The sequence below is a fragment of the Nymphaea colorata genome, chromosome 10 (genome assembly GCF_008831285.2).
Source record: "Nymphaea colorata isolate Beijing-Zhang1983 chromosome 10, ASM883128v2, whole genome shotgun sequence".
Taxonomy (NCBI): Eukaryota; Viridiplantae; Streptophyta; class Magnoliopsida; order Nymphaeales; family Nymphaeaceae; genus Nymphaea; species Nymphaea colorata.
Genome location: NC_045147.1, coordinates 962706 through 984330, shown reverse-complemented (window position 1 = coordinate 984330; position 21625 = coordinate 962706). Strand labels below are relative to the sequence as shown.

Genomic DNA, 21625 nt, shown 5'->3' with positions numbered 1-21625 from the left:
GTTTGAATTTGAGCAGGTTTAGGCATTACAAAAGAGCCCTTAAGTTCAATAAAGTCACGTAGGAGCAATTCAGATGCAATCTGAGCCTAGTTGACACTGCCGCACTCAGATTGAAGGGGCGTGTTGAGGATAAAGATCAGGCTTCGTTTGGAAAGGAGTTTGAATTTGAATTTGTTAAAAGCTGTCAAAGGAGAGAGTTCAGGCCTAACTTAAGGAGATACGCCTGATCTATTTTCTGCTGTTAATGGTTATCAGCTAACATTCCTGATCAAAGAACTCTGATTTTTAAATCGAAAATTAGTCTGCATTTTCTTTCAATTTCGGCCCAAACTCTTACACATCAACAACATAATACAGAGACCAGAACAGAACCGAGTACATATTGTTTACAGAGCCATGCCAGTAAAACAGAAAAAGAGAACTTGCAACCCGCATTGGCTTTTTCCTTCGCCTAATCTTTCTTCCTACGTCCTCTTGACAGGGTCGAAGTTGGCGACGCCGATCACCGCACCGATGATGACTCCGACCACCACGCCGCCTGAGATTATGCTGAGCAGGAAGTTCTTTAGAGAAGGTGACAGTCCGGGCTGCGCCGCCTCTGCCATCTCGGGGACTACCATCGCAGCTGTCAAGGCCAGCGCAGTCAGGCCGGTGACTGCCTGCTCCTTCAGTGGGGAGGGAGGAGACGCTGCCTTGATTCCGATGGGGGCCTGCGCCGGCAACGCCGGGGTTACATTGGATGGCTTAGCAGAAGCTGAGATGACAGCTTGCCTCCGGTTGACGGAAGCCACTGGCAGTGCCAGAGAGAGGGCAGAAGCTGCTGTCATCCTCTCTGTTGTCTTGGATCCGGAGTTGGGGAGTTTCTGTCTTGCTACCTCTGCCTCTCCTCTCTCTGTGCTTCTGTTTCCTTAGGTGATAATGGTGTAGATGAGGAAGAAGGGGATAAATACAGGGAAATGAGTGAGTGGTGGAAAAATGAAGAGCAATCAGCCTCCGCATCCAAGTGTTGCTGCCCATGTGGCCGATTCTCAGCCTTCTTGGAGGATAGGGTTATCCTGAAGCTTGAAGCAAGATTTCAGATGGGCCACCTCATCAGAAACTCGGAAATATTCAAAATCGAGTCAGTTTTCTTCGAGTCCAGGTTCATTAGAACAACTAACATAGAAATCGGTGTTTGGCTGGAGGTGAAACTTATCTAAGAAAGTTTTACCTGGATAACTCATGCCAGTTGTAGGCAGAAAATGATTCCTCAAAAAAAAGGAAGCATGTTAGTGGTGTTAATTTGCAGGATGATACAGGTTATCAAAGAAAAGATTCTATGTGTGACTAATTATGACAGAAAAAGTACTTCACTAAAGAGTTGGATTTGGCATGTTTTGGTAAGAAATTGTGCTAGGGAAAACAGTTCTATGATGAGTAAAATTCACCGTATGTATGTGATTCAAGAGGATAAAAATTGAGATGAGGTGTCCACTTTTTTTTTTTTTTGAGACATTCGGTCCACTGACATGTTGTTAGGGTGAAATCCTTTACGTTTGATTAAGGAGATAAATTGCCCTTATCAAGATGGGATGGTCTTGGCTCTTAGTTGAAGGTCTTTCTCCCTTCAAAACAATTGTGTTCATAGTGGCCTGATGAGGTTATAAAAAACTCACTCCGATTAGTTTACCTGTTTTCAGTACTGTTACAAACCAAGCAATGAAGCAAGGGGATGACAAGAAAGTAAATGAAGAGAAACCCTTTTCTCTCATTCAAGATATTTTCAATATACACACACACACACATACACAAGGCAATATATACAAGTAAAAATACAGTGATGATTTTACAACGTTCAAAATTAATGGGTTCACCGCAACATGCAATGTGGCCTAATTGTCACAGAAAATTAGGATTAGTTGATCTTGAGTTACTTCTAAGTCACATAATAATTTTTTTAACCAAGTGATCTCGCATACCACATTTGAAATCAATCTATATTCTACTTCAGCAAAAGAACGGGATATAGTTTGTTCCTTTTTTATCTTGCAAGAGATTAGTGTAGATCCAAGAAGCAAGCAATAGGCTACGACAGATCATCGGGTCACTTGACATGCTACCCAATCCAAGATCCAAGTCACAAAAAGCACTAAGATGCGTATTTGTTTTGTTTGTGCATCATGATGCCTTGACCAAGGCTTGCCTTGGGATATTAAACAATGCGAAGAGCAGCTTGACGATGTGGCACCCGGGCTGTTGCATGAATCTGCTTAAGGCTTGTACCACAAATTCTACCTTTGGGCATGTTATACTAAGATAGATCAATTTTCCTACCAACTGGCGACATAATGTGGGGTCTTTAATCAGCTTCCCCTACTCTGCATCTAATCCATGTCTTTGCTCCATGAAGAATTCCACTCGTTTGGCTCCAAGGAGATCTGTCTCATGAATGATGTTCAAGGCATACTTTTTTTTTGAGATAAGTAAGTACCTTTTGAAGAGTCTGCAATTTCAATTCCCAAGAAATACTTAGGTCTGCCGAGATCTTTCATGTGGAATTTCTGCAAAGAATACCTTTGAAATTTGCAATTGAATTATTTGAATTTTCTGCAGTTATCAATTCATCAACATATACTAAATTAGCAAGAAATGTATTCTCTATTTGTATGTAAACAAATAGTGATTTGCTATGGATTGGATGAACCTAAATTCTTCAAGAGCCATATTGAGCATGTGGAACCAATGTCTCGTAGATTGCTTCAAGCCATAAAATGATTTGTAATGTTTATATACTTGTCTCTCCCCCTGGTGAATATATCCCGGTGATGCTACCATATACATCTCTTCTTGCAATAGCCATGTAGGGATGAGTTATCCACATCCATTTGATATAAGATCCAATTACAATTAGCGACCATTGCGAAAAAAGTTCTTATTGTTACAATTTTGGTGACTGGTGCAAATGTCTCATTATAGTCAAGACCCTCCAGTTGAGAGGGTCACTTTGCCACTTGGTGTGAACGATACATTTGTACTTTATTTTGTATACTCATTTACATCCATTGGGTTTAATTCCTTCTAGAAGGTGGTTATTGTCTACATTTACTCTTGTAGTGCGTGTATTTCAGCATCCATGGCATCTGTTCATACTTCATCAAAATTTTTGGGTTCATTTTTAATAACAAGGAATGTGAAAAAAGCTTTGTGACTACTATAAAAATATTGAAAAGAGGTAAACTTTGAGATTGGGTATCATGTACCTTGTTTGCATCCCGATGTGAGTACATCGTTGGACAAAGGTGAAGCAATAGTGGTGCAATAAAAATCTTTCAACCAGGTTGCTGGATTTCTAACATGACTAGATCTCCTAACAGCTTCGCTTGGTGTGGGGCTTGAATTTGGTTCTTCTAGATGACCAGTTTCTATGGCGCCGGTGGACTGTTGTGAGAGATAGGATAGTTCAGTTAGAGAAGTCCAAAGTTGAAGTGGTGTTCCAACTAAGTCCACACCTTCTAGACCAGGTTGGTATAGTTCTATTGGAGAGTTTGGATCTGATCTTGGACCAGTCTCTTGAGTACTTGGATCATAATCTTCATCTTCTTAGATAAAAGGTATAGGTAAAGTGACTTTATACTTCTTTTCTTTTTCACTACAAGAAATAGAACATATACTAATTGTTCACATCCCCAAAATGTTTTAATGTTTGGTTTTTGATTTTGGAGTGCTCCAGAAAAATGAGTTTTGTTTTGAAAATGAGAGAGAAAAGGACCCGCTCGCCGGTACGATGATCAACCGTTCCCGGTGCCTTTAACAGAGGTAATCGATCTAAGGACTATGTTTATTATTGATGCATTTTACTTTGGCTTAAACATCTTTTTCACTCTATATGCAGTGTAGTGGTTGAGAAAAATGTTGAAAGTTGGATGTTTCAAACTTTTGAAAAGATTCTTGAATAATCATTTGAGAGTGTAGAACATTTTGATTTGAGAACTCTCTAAGTAAGCCTTTCATGTCTTCGTCCCCTTCAATACCAAGGTAGTAATCCTTACATTAGTATGAGTGTTTTCCTTTTCCCGTAAGTTCAGGATTCTCCAATGGATCATTTCGGTCACAAGTTGGAGTGGAGAGTTCTAGTATTTCAGCAAATTCATCACTATCATTTCTCCCCATGGAAACCAAAAAAAGGATTTCCTTGGATTCCAATGCTCGACAATTGCATGCACCAAATTTCCATCCACTGATTGCATTCCTCTAGCTACCACTGCCTCTAGCCTACATTCTTCAAGGTAGGAAGGAAACATCCGAGAGAAGGTGAGATGCCAAGACCAATACCATTGGGAGCCAAAGGTTTAGACTCAAGATAGATGTAGGTGGACCGTTCGGGACCTTCCTAAAGAGGATGTGATCATAAGGGAATGTGACACCACATTAAAAAGAATACATCTTGAATGATGACTCTGAAGGATAGAGATTTAGATTTAGAAAAAGATTGACTAGTATTGACAATATGAAGTAGAGGTACATAATGAGGTTGTAAAACATCACACAAGGTTTTATACACATCCATATGTCATTTGAAATAATTTTTTGTAGGAAAATTGATATATGAACCTAATTGAGATAATTTTGTGTCACGATAATCTAATGTCAAGTTATACTTATATACTTTAGCCGAATGGCTTAGTACTAGCATAGATTCTTCCTTAGGCAACTAAGGGTATGGTTCATCAACTTCTTCTTGATCACTCATCGATATATCACAAATTACCACTCATGGTACTAACGAGAGGGCCTTTCCTGCCCAAGGTGTAGTCCAGTTGTAAGGTTTAGTCTTATGCTATCACGAAAGACTAAGCTCGATAACATGATGACCGGGACAAATAGATATGAGAAATTTTGAAATATGAGAAATCATGTAAAATGAGTTGTCTCTAATGCAATGTTGCCTAAGATGATGATTCAAATGAATAGAAAAGCAAACATGGTTTTCAAGCAACTCTTAAATTGAGAAGGGTGGTATTTGTCCTAGATCTATGTGAACATGATTGATCTTCCTCAATTAGTCTTATGTGTAAGAAAGCAAACACAATCGCCAAGCAATGTAATGAAATGCCGATGGGGTCAAGGTCAAAGAAGAGAACATGCTTTATCATCAGCAATATATGAGATGTTCAAGTTAGTAGAAATGCATCAATTATAATCATAGCCAAACGATGACAAATCCCATCAAGGTCAACATCTGTTCACATCCCCAAAAAATTTATAATATTTCATTTTTTGTTTTGGAGTATTTCAGAAAAATGAGTTTTGTTTTGAAAATGAGAGAGAAAGAGACTCATCTGTCGTTATGAGGATCAACCGTTCCCGATACCTTTACCGGGGTAATCAATACAAGGACTATGTTTATTATTAATGCATTTCATTTTGGCTTAAACATCTTTTTCATTCTATATGCGGTGTAGTTTTTGAGAAAAATGTTGAAAGTTGGATGTTTCAAACTTTTAAAAAGATTCTTGAAGAATCGTTTTAGAGTATAGAACATTTTGATTTGAGAAAATCTTTACAAATATTGTTTGAAATTATTTGAAGATCATTTTTTTTTTTAAATCATGTTGATGTTCTCTTAAGACTTTAAATAGGTTTGAGATTTTACTCTAATTTGATTACCACCTAGTTAGAGCTCCAACTCCTCTTGCTTAAGTTCTTTGGAGTGGTGCTTGTGATCATAAGTGATGTTAAGTAAGTATAATACATGAATGCATTGATCCTATATAATTAAAGAATTCCTACCACAACATTTATCTAAAAGACATTCCTGACACAACATACATCTAAGATTTTTGTTTTATAGTTAATGTAAGTGTTTATGAAGAAAGAAAAGTTTTGAAAATGGATTTAGGTTGTAGACCACCAAATATGAATCTAATATTGGGTTATTATTTGAGTTTTGGTCTTGATGAAATCGGTAAATAAAAGATTATGAGAAAGACGTTTAAAAGATCAAATGCTCTCATAAAATGATAGAGAGAGGGGGGGAGACTTCAAAGATCACTAGATGAAAGACTTTTGAAAGAGGAAAAAGAGACGTATTCTTTATATGTGTATATATACACATATAAGCTTTTGGCAATGATGTCTTAATTTATGTAGAGGGGAAAAAGAAAACTTTTAAAATGAAGAGAGAAATAAAGGGAGATAGAAAGAGATGCACATACATGTGTATATACCATCACATATACACATATATGAAAATTTGAAAAAATGACATTGATTTGAATAGAAAGAGAGATTTTAGCAGAAAAAAAATGTAGAATATATATATATATATATATATATATATATATATATATATATATATATATATATATATATATATATATATATATATATATATATATATATATATATATATATATATATATATACGAAATTTGTAGATGAAGGCATTTGACTTGAGAAGAGAAAGAAAAGATTTCAGAGAGAGAAAGTAAGACATTCATATATATATATATATATGCATTCATATTGATACGAAAATTTGTAAAATAAAATATGTAAACATAAAGAGAGAATGATAAAGGAAATCATCATGTGCACATATATGCATATAACATGTATATGCATGTATGTCCTCATGAGATTGAACGTCAAAGAATAACTTAAAATAACCGACTTCAAGATTGATGTAGGCCGGAGGGGAGTTTAAGCTCATACAAGAGCATAAGCTAAAACTCTAAAGTCACATTAGATAGAGTTCTTGGTTTCGAAAATCTTTTGTAAAATATGATTTATATATACACATAAAATGTTATTATTTGGTTTGTTACAAGGGATGTATTTCTTCTACCATTGGGTATGGAAAAAAATCAAGCAATAACAATGCACTCATTAGGGTTTTTAGTTGGGTGATTAAAAAGGAAATAAACGTAATGACATGAAGATGCACTTTAACATGTATAAATTCGTGAAGGTGTCCCCAGATTGGACAAATCTCAACCTCAAAATTAACATAAGAATAAAAAGTCTCAAACCACACTCTCATTTTCTCCGTTCATTCACATATATGAAATAAAGAAAAATTAAGCAACTATGCATGAATAATATCCAAAATAAAGCAACATTCAAGTAATAGAGAGAAATTGTTAAATCATAAAATGCAATATTATCTCACATTCTCAGCTCCTGGTGCACTCAAGAATAGCTTCTTGACTCTAAAATAGAGATTTGAGAGCTATTTTATATGCCCATGTGGAGATGAAAAAGAGAAGAAACAATAATAATATTTTTTAGAGAAGAGAGCATGATTTAATCATAAAATGAAATATCAATTCACCTTCCCATGCTCCCGGTGCACTCAAAAATATTTTCTTGACTTTAAAATAAAGATTTGAATGCTATCTTATATGGCGATAGGGAGATGAAAAATGGAAGAAATAGGAGAACAACAATGAGTCTATATTCAAGAAAAGAAAGAACATCATTCAATCATGAAATGAAAGATAATATCATCGTCTAATACTCTCGGTGCACTCAATAATAGTTTCTCGACTCTAAAATAGAGATTTGAAGACTATCTTATATGGTCTTGGAGAGATGAAAAGAGAAAATAAAGAAACCACAACAATGCTACATTCAAGAAAAGAAAGAATGATTCAATCAAAAAATATAATATTACTTCACCTTCTCATGCTCCCGGTGCACTCAAGAATATTTTCTGAACTCTAAGATTTTAAAGCAATCTTTGTTAGGAACACACAAAGAAACTCTCCTCTCGCACTCTCAAGAGGGGGTTAGAAGCAACAAGGAAGAAGACAAAGATTTACGTGGTTTGGAGCAATAATCTCATACGTCCACGGTCGCATAGATCTTTCATTATTTACTCTCAGATGAACACAGACACTCTCACAGAAGACAACCAAAATGAAACGGCGGCCCCCCTCACAACATAAGGAGTTTGTGAGATGGGAAGGATTAGGGTCAGATGGATGTTGGTTGGTCTCAACTGACAATTATTCCTCTCCCTGGAGCAGTGTATGTGTATCTCTTTCCCTAATTTTATTTTTGTGAGATTATTATACTGATGTAAATCATGTTTTCCAATAGAAAAAAGCTCGGGGAAATTCTGGTTGGCAGACTCATGAAGCTTTCATTGTTTGCTTCATGACTGGTTTCAACTTTCAAGCACCTTGTTGAGAGGAAATTTCATCCGTTTATGAAACCCTTTCTCATGTATAAGCATTTAATTCAAAAGAATTTTACATCAAGTTTTACTGCTCCCTCATGTTTGTTGAGGATGAATTCCATGGCTTATTATAGACTGAGCAAATTTAATCTGTGCATTCTTCTCTGTCTTCATTTAGCTGTGTATTTTTGCAGTATCCACCTTTATCTTTTCTTTTTTTCTTTTCGTTTTGTTTTTTTTTTTCCTCTTAGTTTCTTACAGCTACTGCTTTCTCGTGGATGTGATATAGGCTGATCTACCAGAGCACCTGGCAAGACACTGTTTTTCGATCTGGGTGGCATGGCTTTGCACAAAATGGTCTTAGTCTTCCAGCATACATAAAGTGGGCTTTAGTCTGGGGTTCTCCATTAAATCATATGGAACTTTATCTAGATGTGTGTTCAATTTTTAGTTTATGAAGGTTTTTACTTTATGGAGTTTGCCTGTAGACTAAGATGCTGCGACATTTCTGTGTACTTACACTGATAATTCCTGCATCCTTAAGTTCTTGTGCTTATTAGTCAAATTTGTTGAATTTCCTGATAAAACTAGCTACAAATGTCCGTGCAGGAGGTAGAAGACTCCAGCGGTCTTGGCTTCCAAATTCCCTGTATGAAACATCCAGGGTGCCGTGGCATTCCTTTTTGGAGCATATGCGCAGACCAAAGACAATCATTATAGTGGTGGTGTTTTGGTGATATTGGTATGGGAGCATTGTAGAGTTTCGTTTCTAATTGCCTGGTGGTGCCCAGTGCAAAACCACATGAATATCTCCTAGTCCTTGCTATCTGAATTAGGGCTGTCCTTCATTTGATGTCCCAAAAAATATGGGAAAAGGATAAATAAAAAAAGGGAATCAAGAGATGAAGGATGATCATTCTTCAATTAAATGTAGCACATCAATCATTAGTCTCATCCACATGTTAACTATTTGTTCACGCTACTCTGACAGCAAAAAGTTGTTGCATGAACTTGGTAAGTCTTCTCGTGCATATGGAGATCACTTGGAGCTATGGATTCTGTGCACTTCCTGTGACATTTATCAGAGGCTGCTCTTGATAAAACCACATTTCAAAGATTTGTTCCTCGTAGCCTCTCAAAGGTTCTGTGCTTAGGTTTTAGGGGGCTTGGTTGTTCATACCCATGTAGATTTGCTCACTTTGGCTTGCTTTATGGTCATCCTGCCAAATGCTGCATCTGGATTTAACATCAAACAACTAGGTTACATTTTTTATGCATGGAGTTATGGTGCATCCTATTTCGAGCTTTACAGTGGTTTTTGCACAGGTTGTATTGTCTTAACATTTATATTTTTCTTTTGAACTTATCAATTCAATTGCTTCTTTTTTCTTGAATAGCTGACACAGTTCCTCTGAAAATATTACTCCTAGCAGAAATTTGCATTCCTTCTAAAGTAACATTTACAACATTAGTTTCCGAAGCTACAAATACCATATGTTCAGCCATCATTGTGAGATTCAATCTTTATATATTGAAAAGTCAGCAGCTCATGTTCACCGTTCATGATCATGAAGGTAGTTCAAAATAGTCGAAGAGATCATCCATCCTGTACTCAACCTTATTGACGACGATGGCAACTATTGTGTATATATTTAACGCATATTGTTTAGAAAAAGTATTTTAACAGGGTACGATGCATCAAATTAATAATTGGTCAAGAAGAATCACAATGAAGCACTGAATTCGGTTGAACCACATGGAAAAGAGCAAAATGAAAAAACCTAAACAATAAAAATTCTGAACTAAAGGTGAGCAAACTTTTTCCTTGATATATTAACCAGCTGCAAGAAAAATCGCAAGGAAGCCTATGAATGAACCAAACCGATTAAGCTATCAAATGGACAGAATTAACCATGTTCGTTGACGGATTCTAACTAGAGAACAGGCTGCCTTCTTAATGCAAAGTGGTCACGGTTGTTGAACGGGAGGACAAACTAGGATTTTGTTAAATAAGCACGGCTTAACAACAAGGGGTGGTGGCGCAGTTGGCCAGTGCGTAGGTCTCATAGCTATTCGAGTGATCCTGAGGTCGAGAGTTTGAGCCTCTCTCACCCCAATCCTCCACGCTCTCGCTCTTATGGCCGCCACTCATTTTCCTTTGGGAATCACTCTTATCCCGTAAAAACATTTGCCCCACTCACTTGTTTCTTTTGCCATGGAAAGAGCCTCCACCTAGGGCTGAACACGAGCCAAGCTCGAACTCGGCTCGACTAAGTAAGACCTCGAGCTCGACTCAGCTTGAGCTCGAAAATAGCTTGACTACACTGGCTCAAACTCAACTCGATAGTCGCGTGTTGAGTTCGAGCTCGACAAACTCGTTTGATACTTACCCTTACTTGTTGAGCTCGATTAAGGCTCGATCAGTTGAACGAGTCGACTCGTGAACTCGAGCTCGACTCGTTAAACACATGATGGAGCTCGAACTCGTTTACGAGTCGACCTTGAGTAGCTTGTTCACCCCTACTCCACCATGGTCGTCCTTATCTCTTCCTCCTATGTGATATGAGCAGGCACATGAACCGGATCGGTTCCACTCCGATTTTGATAGGTATCAGTAAGGACAACATTATGTTAAGACCTGAAACCTGATCCCAGTCAACTCAGGTTGGAATTTGGGATCAGGTAAGTTCAATATTGTATATGCACAAGGAACATATTCATTAGAAAGCTGGAAGTTATATATGTATATGTATATATATATATATGTAGACACACACATAGCATGTAATATTGAATCAATGTCTCAACCTGCTACGCCGACTTCATCATATAGAACCTGCTTTTTTTGGGGTAGGCCTGACTAAGTTCAGAGCTTGGAGATCACACATGCAATCGCGAATGGTGATACCAATGATTTCAAAGTTGTAAAACATACTATAAGAAGAAGCATTGTTCAGCAGTACCAGACGATATTTATATTAATATATAAATATAGTTAATCGTAATAAAATGTGTATACTTATTTATATATTTATAAGTGGTTGATCGGTTCCTACTTTTTTAAAGAACTGGAGCTGTTAGGGTTGGGTTATGATTCGAGTGGGCTGGATTGCTATAATCGTTCTGCACAGATTGATGTATAACTTTTAACAGAAAAAGTTACCAGATTCATAGGCAAGTAAATTTTCCAGATTGACAAAATGGTGCTGTGAAATGCTTGAACTGACTAAGAAAATTCGTTTCAGCCCAAATTTCTATGTATGTGTAAATTAATCAGGATAAAGTAAAACTTCCTGAACTTCAAACGGGCAGAAAATGGTGACTTTTTTTCTTTTTCTTTTTCAAAATAGCAGCAGCATTCAGAAGTTAGAATCAATGTATTGGTGAAAGATATTCAATGTATATGTACAACAGCGACATACATGATATGGGAAGCCAGTTAAAGCTGCAAAGTTTCTGCTAAGGCGAAAAAGGTTGCTGCACGTGGAGCTCATACACAGCTATAAGAAGGAAAAACAAAGTTGAATGGAACTAAGACAAGGTTTTCCTTATCCTACAAGAGAGCACAAGCCCAGTTGCCTATGATCGCCTTGAAGATGAAGTTGATCTGGTTGAGCTACTATTACCAAATGGGCTTAGTTTTGCTAAACTTTGAGGATAATGAACTTAAAAACTTATTAGAGCTTGTTCTCTCAATATCTTGCTTCATACAAGCATGGTCTTTTTCTAAGTCATTTAATCTCATCCTTAAACGTGCTAGCTCTAGCTTTAGCTCCCGGTTCTCTCGTCTTAATGATGCATAGTTATCACGAGGGGACATGGCAGCACTGAGAGCACCACTACTAATGCGTTGAGACTGATGGAAACTTTTCTGGTCTTCATCTGCATGAGCAGAAAATAAGGCATTGCGGAGTCTTAACTGTTCAAAATAAAGAACTTGAACAACCGACTGCGCAGGAAGGCGGCTCATTCGTGCACCTGCCTCAGCTGATAATTTCTGGAAATCAATCAATTTACATAGCTTCTTCCGCTCCAAGTCAGGCAACCCTGCTGTGTAAGTACTAAATCAGACAGAACTTGTGAAGTAAATGAAATCACCGGAAGCACATGCCTACAAAAGAAACATAAGCTTGTTCACAAGTTGGAAAGAACATCTGACCTTGTTGTCTGGACACAACCCACTTTACAGAACGCAAAGATAATTTTTACGTATACAAATTTCTAAACATATATAATATTATATATATACATATATATATATATATATATATATATGCAAATTGACTATAGTCTATAGCATACATCACAGACCACCTAAACATAGATCAAAATATTGACGTTTGAAAATATTTAAGAAACAAGATGAAGGAAAAAAGTGTTTTTCCTTAACTTCTTTAAGGTAGATATCAATGGCTCGATAAAGTCCATCATCTTGAGTACGTGTATGCGCCGCTAAAGCTTCAGCAATTGCCATGAACCGGTTCTCAGATAGTTGGATCTTAATATGTTTCACAAAACCAAACCAACACACAACACAAGGTCCACCATCAATCCGTAGTTTGAAGATGAAAATGCAAATCCAGAACTCATAAGCACATAAAAAGCGTTACATATGAATAGGCCACTTCAAAAGAAAGCCCTAACAGTGCAAAGAACCTCAAAATGTAACCCAAGTGAAACAACGCAAATCTCAGAGCTCTCACTTCCGTTGCAGCATTAGTGCCACCATTTGTGACAAAAGTAAGATTACTATTCCAAATATTGTGGAGTTACCAGGGCGACCGCAAAACATACCAAGAATCGAGATCATCAACCCACTGAGATCGCGAGACTAACGGTGGATGAGATGGAGAAAAAAAAAAAAAAAAAAAAGGAGGTCCTCAACTTGTAGCGTTCAGAAGTCAAAGTATTAATCATGTTCTCAGAAAAGAAATTAGCTTACTTTTCCATTTCTCTATTTCTTAAAGCATTGTTTTGCCTTTCAATCAGAAAATTAAAAATCCAAAAAGACCTAGGCAGGGTCCTCACCCGGTAGAAGTCGAAAAAGCCGGGACATTGTTTCCTAGAAAACTGAGTACCTAATACAGGGACATCCAGTGCCGACTCCAGATGACAAGACCACAAGTCATGTAACAGCAACCAAAAAAGACCGTTCATTCTCCGGTACAATTGTCTAACAAAATTAGGATGCATAATCCCACTAAACCACAACCTTAAACCTAAAAATAAAAATTGTCTGAAGAGGGCATCTAAACTGGCTCAGTCATAAACAGGAGTGCTCAGAAGGCAGAACAGATTCAAAAGAATAAGAAAATTCCTCTTTCATCACTCCTCGTCATCATCTGCTGTAGCTGAATTGAGAGCATTCAACCTTTCGATCAGCTTCACTTTCCTCTCCTCGTATGTCAACTTCTTTAGGTTGTACCTGGATCAGGGGGGTAGACAGTATTCAGGATGGGCCTTCATAGCACGTCAATTAGTTAAAAAAGAATATACAAAACACAAACGGATTAAGTTAAGCAACGATAGCAGATGGAAAGACACATAGAGAAGCTGATCATACAGAAGCCCGCACTCTTTCGACAAGAGGAAGACACCAAAAAGGCCCACAAATATTTACCAGACCAAACACTTAACATCCAATATAGGAATTGCTAAGAGCCAAGTCCAAACTGGATCCACTATCTTATCAGCTGCTACCATAACGCCTACAGGCTACACAAGCCTATCGTTTATCTGCTGACTGGCAACACCGCTACTAAACACGATAACTGGGGGAGACACTCTTAGAACAACCATTTCACAGCAAAACTTATTTTTGTACATTCAAGTAAGCACAGGTTTACATGCACTAAAATTAGTATCAAAACGTTCGGTTGAATCATGTTTGCATTTTTTGGAGTAAAGGAAAATATTAGACTATGTTCTCAGTAAATTATGGACAAAGAACCTAGTATTTTAGTAATTATCGTAGAGTGAGTCCTCAGACCAGCTATTAAAATTACAATCACAGGGGCCAACACTTCAATAGCTTTACTGTGAACACTGACCAGGCAATGCCATTATCGCATGGATCACATGCACAAGTGCAGACACACACACACACACAAAGCCTAGAAAAAAGTATAACTGCATACCTCTTGTGCGTCTTGGGAGGCTGATTCTCAGTCTTTACGAAGGAGGGATCAGCACGAATGGCAGCATGTACCTTCTTATACATTCCCTCAATGGCATCAGGTTCGATTTCTTTCTTAACATATTCACTGAATTGAGACTGATATTTTTCAGGTTCATCCTCCATCAGAGTCTGCAAGATAACCATGATCCTTGAATAACAAGTCACGAGAAGGACAAAGTTCAAAAACAAAACAATCAAATACCTTCATATAAGCAGCCACATGACCACCAAAGATGTATTTACGATGCACCTCCGCATCAAGATGCTTCTGCTCCTTGCTGAATCCAGCAAACCTCTTGTCACTGTGAGGGATGTCAAGCCCACCATCAAGTGCACCCTACAAAAAGAATTTTCATTACATAGCATGAAAAAAATCTTGAATTTGAACGTATAATCTGCATAGAAACTTTCACAAAGGTCCATTTTCATAGACAGAAGCATTCTGGCAAGTTGATCAACATCCTATAAACAACTGAACCGAAAGCCAAAAGCAACCAGATCAAGTTGGCACTTAACGTGGAAAGAAGCAATTCAAACACAAGAGCAGACAAGCCAATCCTATAAAACTCAAGATATTCTGAAAAAGCTTTAGACAACAAGATCATATTCCAAGTTCAACAGCAAGCAAAATTCCCTTGGATTACCATTCAAGTTGTCACCTTCAATAAAAAAAAAAGTTTAACAAAGATTTTCCAAGCAAAATTCAAAAGGAAGTCATAGAGGGCCTTTGAAAATGGGTGCCAGGAAAGCATAATGGAGCCAGGAAATCACATCTAAAAGAAGCAGAGGGCTTTGTGTTATATGTCCAGGCAAATAAACAAAATTAGAAATAAGATTTACTTAATGAGTACGATACGTACAATACTGATATCTACCAAAAAATGGCAGAACGAAAACAAGGGGTAGACCTAAATTGCAACAAAAATTAACATATCAAGTAACAGGACAGATTAATCCCATGCAAAAAGCACCAGAAGTGAACGACAGAAGACCCTGCACCGCAACCAAATGAACTCATATATTTATTAAGGGTAGTCACCATTTTTTTTCACAACCGGTTCAAGGCATCAGATAAAACTTATTGTGGAAAGAAATAGGCTACATGTAAATCTTCTCTAATCATTTTACTAATCTCGTTTTTCACCTTTTCTGAGATTTTTTAGACTTTCACAATGGAAAACAAACCAAGAGGAACCTTCATATGACTTTGTCTATTGCATAGGTATCTAAAGAAGCCGCTATCGATATGATATCCTTAAACTTCTTGAGAAAAGAATGATGAAAGAAAAAAGATACTTTCATTCTCATTAGGAAGCAATGTCAAACTCTCTAGGAGAACTAATTTACAATTTTAATCCATCCAAAAAGTTATTTTCAACCAGCAACTCAAACAGGCAGCCATAACACAATCAAAGAACTGCAAATGCACACAGGGAAAAGACAGACAGAGAGAGAGAGAGAGAGAGAGAGAGAGAGAGAGATAAGTATACCTTAAGAGCACCAAATACACGGTTGCCAGTGGTTGTCCTTACCAGGCCAACATCCAACAGAGCACGGAAAGGCCTCCTGCTGTCAGCAGGCTCAACAGAAAAGTCCTCTCCAGTGGCCTAAAAACAACATGAAATCAAATGACCATATGTCATGCTTCAACAAAATCCAGAGAAAGATTCATTATCAAAAACTATTCATAATGAGCTATCCTACAAACAGTTATCCACACATACCATGATCCTCCAAATATAAAACTTCATACACTACAAATTACAATAAAATATACCTCCACATTTCCCTGGTATTCCTCATCCATCTCCAGCATTTTGAGGACTCTACGGGCCAACAAAAGCCCAGTGCAGTAGGCTAAACATAAAAAAATAAAATTTGTCAAATTAATGACGCCAGATATGCAAGCTGCAATAGAGCTTGTCTGCATATACATGTGTGCCATTTACACGTGTGTGTGTGTGTGTGTTTGAGCGTGTGCTTGCAAGCAAGAGAGAGAGAGAGAGAGAGCCAAACCAGCAGCATAATTGGTCAAGCCTACTTCAAGTCCATATCTTGGAAGTTCATGAGAATATGCTGCTGCTAGCACCAAATCTCCAGCAATGCTGGCAGATGTAATTTGTGCTATAACATCTTTGTTAGTCTGATTAATAATGCAGTTAAGTAACAACAATTGAAACAGCCACCAAAATAAACAGTCATATATCACCTCAAAATCCAGTTGCAAAACCAAAAAAAATATTTGCAGCACATTAAAGACATAAATAACCTCTAGGAGGATTGACTGCATAAACTAATAAATTAAAGTTCAATTGCTTAATTTAAATTATAATAAAACAATATGATGAATAGGATACAAATCGAACAACAAACCGATACTTTGGTGTGTTGTATTTGTTCTTATCCTGATTAATAAGTCGAACGCGTGCACGATAATCTGTTTTCCCCTCTGTTTAACAGGATGATGGGAACAAGTCAATATCACAATCATGGAAGAAAAGAATCTTAAGAAATGTCGCAACACAAAAGGAAACTGCATACGTCTTCTTCTCTTGTACTTCACTTGAAATCGCTTGAAATACGCTTTTGTCTTTTGAGCTTTAGCAAAGGCCTGAAACAACATAGATCAACAAATCTATTACAAAGGACATAAACAAGTTTTAATATACACCTGAGAAACTATGCTTAGAGATCTATAAAATCATTAACCAAAAAGAATCAATGAACCAAGAAGAAATTTTTAGAACAGCTTTTACAAAGAGATCTTGAACCCTGGAAGCATATGGCACAAATGGTCACTAGAGACTCGCTAAGTTCCAAGAAGATCAGCATGGAGTTACATTGCTTGGTCTTTCATGCTTGTACAAAACGAATAATGACTAACTAAAATTTAGAGAGAAAAGCATTTTTCACAACTAAAATGAACGAAGCATCCAAATTCCACAGGTTGGTGAAAAGGATTAAACTGTTAGTCTACTGCATATCAAATTATACCAAAAAAATGACCATCAGGTGATCCTTCAGATTTACAGCTAAAGGCAGTGGTGCGGCTGATGAAGTAATACCTTGCAACTCCTTGAACAAATGAGAATTGGACACTGATATATAAAGAAACAATTGAGCTTATTCACTGTGGCATTTGGTGAAACCAGCAGCTTTCTAGGAATAATTTGCAATAACCCAAGTAACCAATCAAAATCATATGCCCTTTTGCCTTTGCTAACTAATGTGGCCCCCACTACTGCCCCACCTCATAAGGAGGCTAAAGCCTGAGCAGATTCATTGGTTTTCTTGAATAACGAAATACAAAAAGGTATACCTTCCTGATTCTTTAAAACGTGGATAGTAAAAAAAAAAAAGTGGCATGGATAAGAACTGGCTGGTGATAAAAGGTAAAAGAAATTACTTTCAAGAAGAAATACAAAGATTTCCATCAAGCGCTTTCCAATGAAGCATGTAATTGCATAGGTCACATCAACTAGGAAATTCATAAACCAAAGTCACATGGGGAAACTTGCAATGAATATGCAAGAAAAGACAAAATATTGTGAACAGAGTTTGTTGATGCACAAAAAGTTACACTTTCTTGATTCTTCAAAACGTGGATGGTCAATCAACACAATGACTTAGGACAAGCCCTTTCCAATCAAGCATGTATAATTGCAAAAGGTAGCACCAACTAGGATTTTCATAGACCAAAGGTACATGGGGGAAATTGCAAAAGCTACAGCAAAAAAGACAAAATATTGGGAACAGATTTTGTTGGTGAAATTGGCAAACTCTGTTTCATACATTGGACTACTTTGGGTTGTACATCTCAAGCGAGAAAACTCGTCATCATTCTTCAACCGACACATTACACAAATCGTTATACCGATGCCACCAGAACATGTCTGATTTGTTATTATATGGAATGAAGATCGAATTCTGCTCAATAAAATGGTTACTTGAGTCAAACGGTTGAACAGTTTTTCATACTGAAAACTAGTGACTAAGATTTTGTCACAGTTCTTGACCAACTACTTAATCAGATTACATATAGAAGCAGTTTTGGGATGACGAACACTACTGAGAGAGATAACCTTTGGCGACAAGAAAAACAGTCGTCCAAAGAAATCCTGGAATTAGGGAAATATGGACATTTTTTATTTAGCGTAACTCTTGTCAGCTGCCCACCCGGGTGCAATTCAAGAAATACCAAAGGGTGATTCAATTTATCCGGACAAAGATCACCCCCTCGGTACCATTTCCCCCGTTTTCCTGTTCCTTGTCGATGGATGAAGCATAGGGAGACCCCCGCCTTCGCACACGACAGCCAGATCAAAGGAAAAAAACAATCACCAAGATTTGGGCGATAATGGAAAAAAAAGGAAATGGAAGAGAGTCTCACCATTTCTGCGAACCTTCTTTCCCTTCTTTCGCTCTCCCGCGGAAGCCTGGAACCCAAAAGCTGGCCGCCGCCTGATAAGAGGGCTGCAAACCCTAATGTACCTGGAATCATACAAACAAGGTTTTTTTAAAAAAAAAAAAAAAAAAAACTCGATGAAACTCGGTTGGCTGGTCACCTATGTCACAATGGTACGGGTACGAGTATGGGGTATGGCGTTTTAGTAAATCTAGTAAATCTTGGTACAAGTATGGCTACTATTATATTCATATATTGTTAATTTTTAATAACCAAAAAATAAAAAAAAAACAAAATGAATCCGTAGATCAAAAAAACATCAAAATCAAATGTAAACATAAACATTCCTTCCATCAATCCATACATAATAATTTCATAAGTCATTAAAAAAACAAAAAACATCAAATGTTCCTTCCATATATCATAGATAATCTCATAAAACATAACATACAATGTTTCTTCCATCAATCCATAGATACCTTCATAAGTCATAAAAGAAAACAAAAAACATCAAATGTTCCTTCCATAGATCATAGATAATCTCATAAAACATAAACATACAATGTTCGTTCCATCAATCCATACATACCTTCATAAGTCATAAAAGAAAACAAAAAAACATAAAATGTTTTTTTCATAGATCATTCTTCAAGTTCTTTTTCCTCTTCATTGTCTACCTCTGTAATGTCCTCCTCATCCACCACTACATCTTGTAGTGTACATGGTTCATTTAACCCTGAATTAAGATGGTCTAAGTCATCCTCTCCTTCGATGCACACATGGTGATGATACGCCACCCCTTCATCATAAAAGCAACAACCAGGACTTTGATTCACAACCACTAGGACCTTGATTGCCCAATATTTTCTTCACCTCTCAAGTCAGCAAATAATGACATTTAATTTCAACTTACATGATCAACATGCAACGCCAGAAGGCCAAAACATCTTTGTCCCAACTTATTCTTTTGTACAATTCGTTCTGCTTTAAGATTATGATGGGAAATCATGTAACAAGGGATGTTTATAATAGTCTGAAACAAAAATGAGCAATCGCCAATCAAACTTTTCATTTTTGTAGTTAGAACTCTCAATTTAAAAACCTTCCAATCATCCAGACAATTACATGCTGCACCACCTATTCCCTGCCCTTCCAATCACCCGTGAGTGACAACAGTTGAATTTTTTGGCTTTAGTATATTCATCTATTGACAGTGGTCGACAAAATAAACTGAAATACAACATCAATTGCAGAATAAGCCTTTAAAAAATTCTAGATAAACCCCGGAACGATTGCAATTTTTTTTTATGCTCTGTTCCTTGTAGTAAACAGAACTTCAGGGTTGTTTAGTAGCAAAAGAATAATCGCTGAATATTTCACCAATCTAATGAAAGAAAGAATTTAAAGAAACAAACGACAGTAAACTCACAGGTGACTAATGATTATAATCGAAGCAGCGAATGAAAAAACAACTTGTAGTTGGATGCTGTCTTCTTCGTTGCTGAATGTTGATGCAATGCCCGGAGATTGATGAGATGACCACGAAGGAAGCCAATGTCACCTTCGCATCCCCACCGTTTTTAAGAAAAAAATGCCGAAATTCCATCGCAAAGCAACAAAACAATGCAATCAATGAAAACTGTAAAGAATACCGGCAAAACCCTAAACACTGCCGTCGCCAGCCACCGTTCGTCAGCGGCCGCTGTACGTCGCCAGCCGCCGTCTGCCGCCGCTGCAAGGATGCAAGCACTAGCCGCCGAGGGCTGTTCCAAAGTCGGGAAGGAGAAAACTCAGAAAGGCCATCGCGATTTTTAATTTTAGGTTTTCAGGTTAAACTTGATATGGTTTGGATCTGGTTTCGACCCGAAACCAGATCCAAACCTACCAGAACGTACCGGCGTACCGGTACGAGTACGCCACCCAAACAGGCGTACCATTGTGACGTAGATTGGCACAAGTTCATAATTTGACTTTTCCATGTTAATTTCCAATTTGTCTTTCCATGCATATTAATTTTTCCCTTATTTTCTTTAATTTTAGATTTTTCTTGTCAATTACGCAAAATTCCAACTATCATTGAAATATTTTGAATATTCTTGACATAAAATAAGGCTCAATGATCTAGGCACTTTTGTTATTAATGCCTTTCTACGAGGTCATCCGGCTTCCCTTAGTAGAGTACATTGTTAATATACATGGATATCTGGTAAGGTATATAGCATAATTAAGCCGAAGGTGTATATCCTATATTATTAAATAGAACGTCAAGATGTTTATGATAATTGTTGGTAAACATGTTTACCGACGTCCTTTGAGTGTTGGTAAAAAAAATATTATCGGCGCCTTGAACATCGGGAATCATCTTTCGTTTACTTATGTACTTAGTGGGTTGGTGATGGCCTCTATATCAGCGATCGCCACAAATGACAGTGATGGTTTTTGTTGGCACTGTCTTCATCAACGATCACCACAAATGTCGGAAAACCCATTATCGACGTGCTCTCATGTTTCACCAACATCATTTTTTGGCCGTCAGTAATTGTAGTGACCTGGCCAGTTTTGTTCACAAAGAACGGGAGTGCTCAAGTATCCATAGAATAACAAGTTTTGGGGGCCCCTAAGGTTTAGGTTGATCCGGTTCATTCGTGCCAGCAGCAAATCTATAGTTTGCCCTTGATTGGTTTTAATTTATCAACATTCTTGGGACCCGAAAAACAATTATGTGCTCGAATACGAAAATGAGCTGCATGTGTTGAACCACGTGCATGTGTAATTTATAAAGGAAACTAAGCTTTTAAAAAGTGGTTCGATCCCCTCTAATACTGAACAAGGAAACTGAAGTACACCGCTTTTCCCCACACAGAAACTATTGAACAAGTAT

The 21625-nt window shown here is 37.3% G+C and overlaps 2 protein-coding genes and 1 long non-coding RNA gene across 6 annotated transcripts; 1 reads left to right on the top strand and 2 right to left on the bottom strand.

Moving 5' to 3' along the window:
* Nucleotides 1-282: 282 nt before the first annotated feature.
* On the bottom strand, nucleotides 283-933 carry LOC116262840 (uncharacterized). Its single transcript, XM_031642357.2, has one exon. The coding sequence runs from the start codon at nucleotides 825-827 to the stop codon at nucleotides 465-467; it is 363 nt and encodes a 120-aa protein (XP_031498217.1). The 5' UTR covers nucleotides 828-933; the 3' UTR covers nucleotides 283-464.
* Nucleotides 934-7939: 7006 nt separating this feature from the next.
* Nucleotides 7940-9555, top strand: LOC126410437 (uncharacterized). Its single transcript, XR_007574403.1, has 2 exons — nucleotides 7940-8010; nucleotides 8771-9555. It is a non-coding gene; the product is annotated as an uncharacterized LOC126410437 (long non-coding RNA).
* Nucleotides 9556-13291: 3736 nt separating this feature from the next.
* LOC116262326 (60S ribosomal protein L5-like) lies at nucleotides 13292-20537 on the bottom strand. 4 transcript variants are annotated; one of them, XM_031641580.2, is made up of 11 exons: nucleotides 20397-20537; nucleotides 20174-20305; nucleotides 18730-18830; nucleotides 16881-16950; nucleotides 16697-16788; nucleotides 16356-16482; nucleotides 16117-16196; nucleotides 15830-15946; nucleotides 14542-14676; nucleotides 14299-14468; nucleotides 13292-13586 (listed from the first exon to the last, which is right to left on the bottom strand). In XM_031641580.2, exons 3-11 carry the CDS (start codon nucleotides 18730-18732, stop codon nucleotides 13487-13489), a joined length of 894 nt encoding a protein of 297 aa, XP_031497440.1. In that variant the 5' UTR covers nucleotides 18733-18830; nucleotides 20174-20305; nucleotides 20397-20537; the 3' UTR covers nucleotides 13292-13486. The 4 variants fall into 4 exon arrangements, with proteins under 4 accessions (XP_031497440.1, XP_031497441.1, XP_031497442.1 ...); XM_031641581.2 differs by having other exon boundaries at nucleotides 20174-20245; nucleotides 20397-20527; XM_031641582.2 differs by lacking the exon at nucleotides 20174-20305.
* Nucleotides 20538-21625: the final 1088 nt, after the last annotated feature.

Bases quoted from the DNA above. Each gene is read 5' to 3' on its own strand.
- LOC116262840 (XM_031642357.2), bottom strand. From the start codon at position 827: ATGACAGCAGCTTCTGCCCTCTCTCTGGCACTGCCAGTGGCTTCCGTC.
- LOC116262326 (XM_031641579.2), bottom strand. From the start codon at position 16,962: ATGTTGTTTCAGGCCTTTGCTAAAGCTCAAAAGACAAAAGCGTATTTC. The intron at 16,483-16,696 runs GTATCCTATTCA...ATTATTAATCAG, and splicing joins ATCGGTTTGTTGTTCGATTT to ACTAACAAAGATGTTATAGC. The intron at 16,197-16,355 runs GTTTGGCTCTCT...TTTTATGTTTAG, and splicing joins CTTGACCAATTATGCTGCTG to CCTACTGCACTGGGCTTTTG.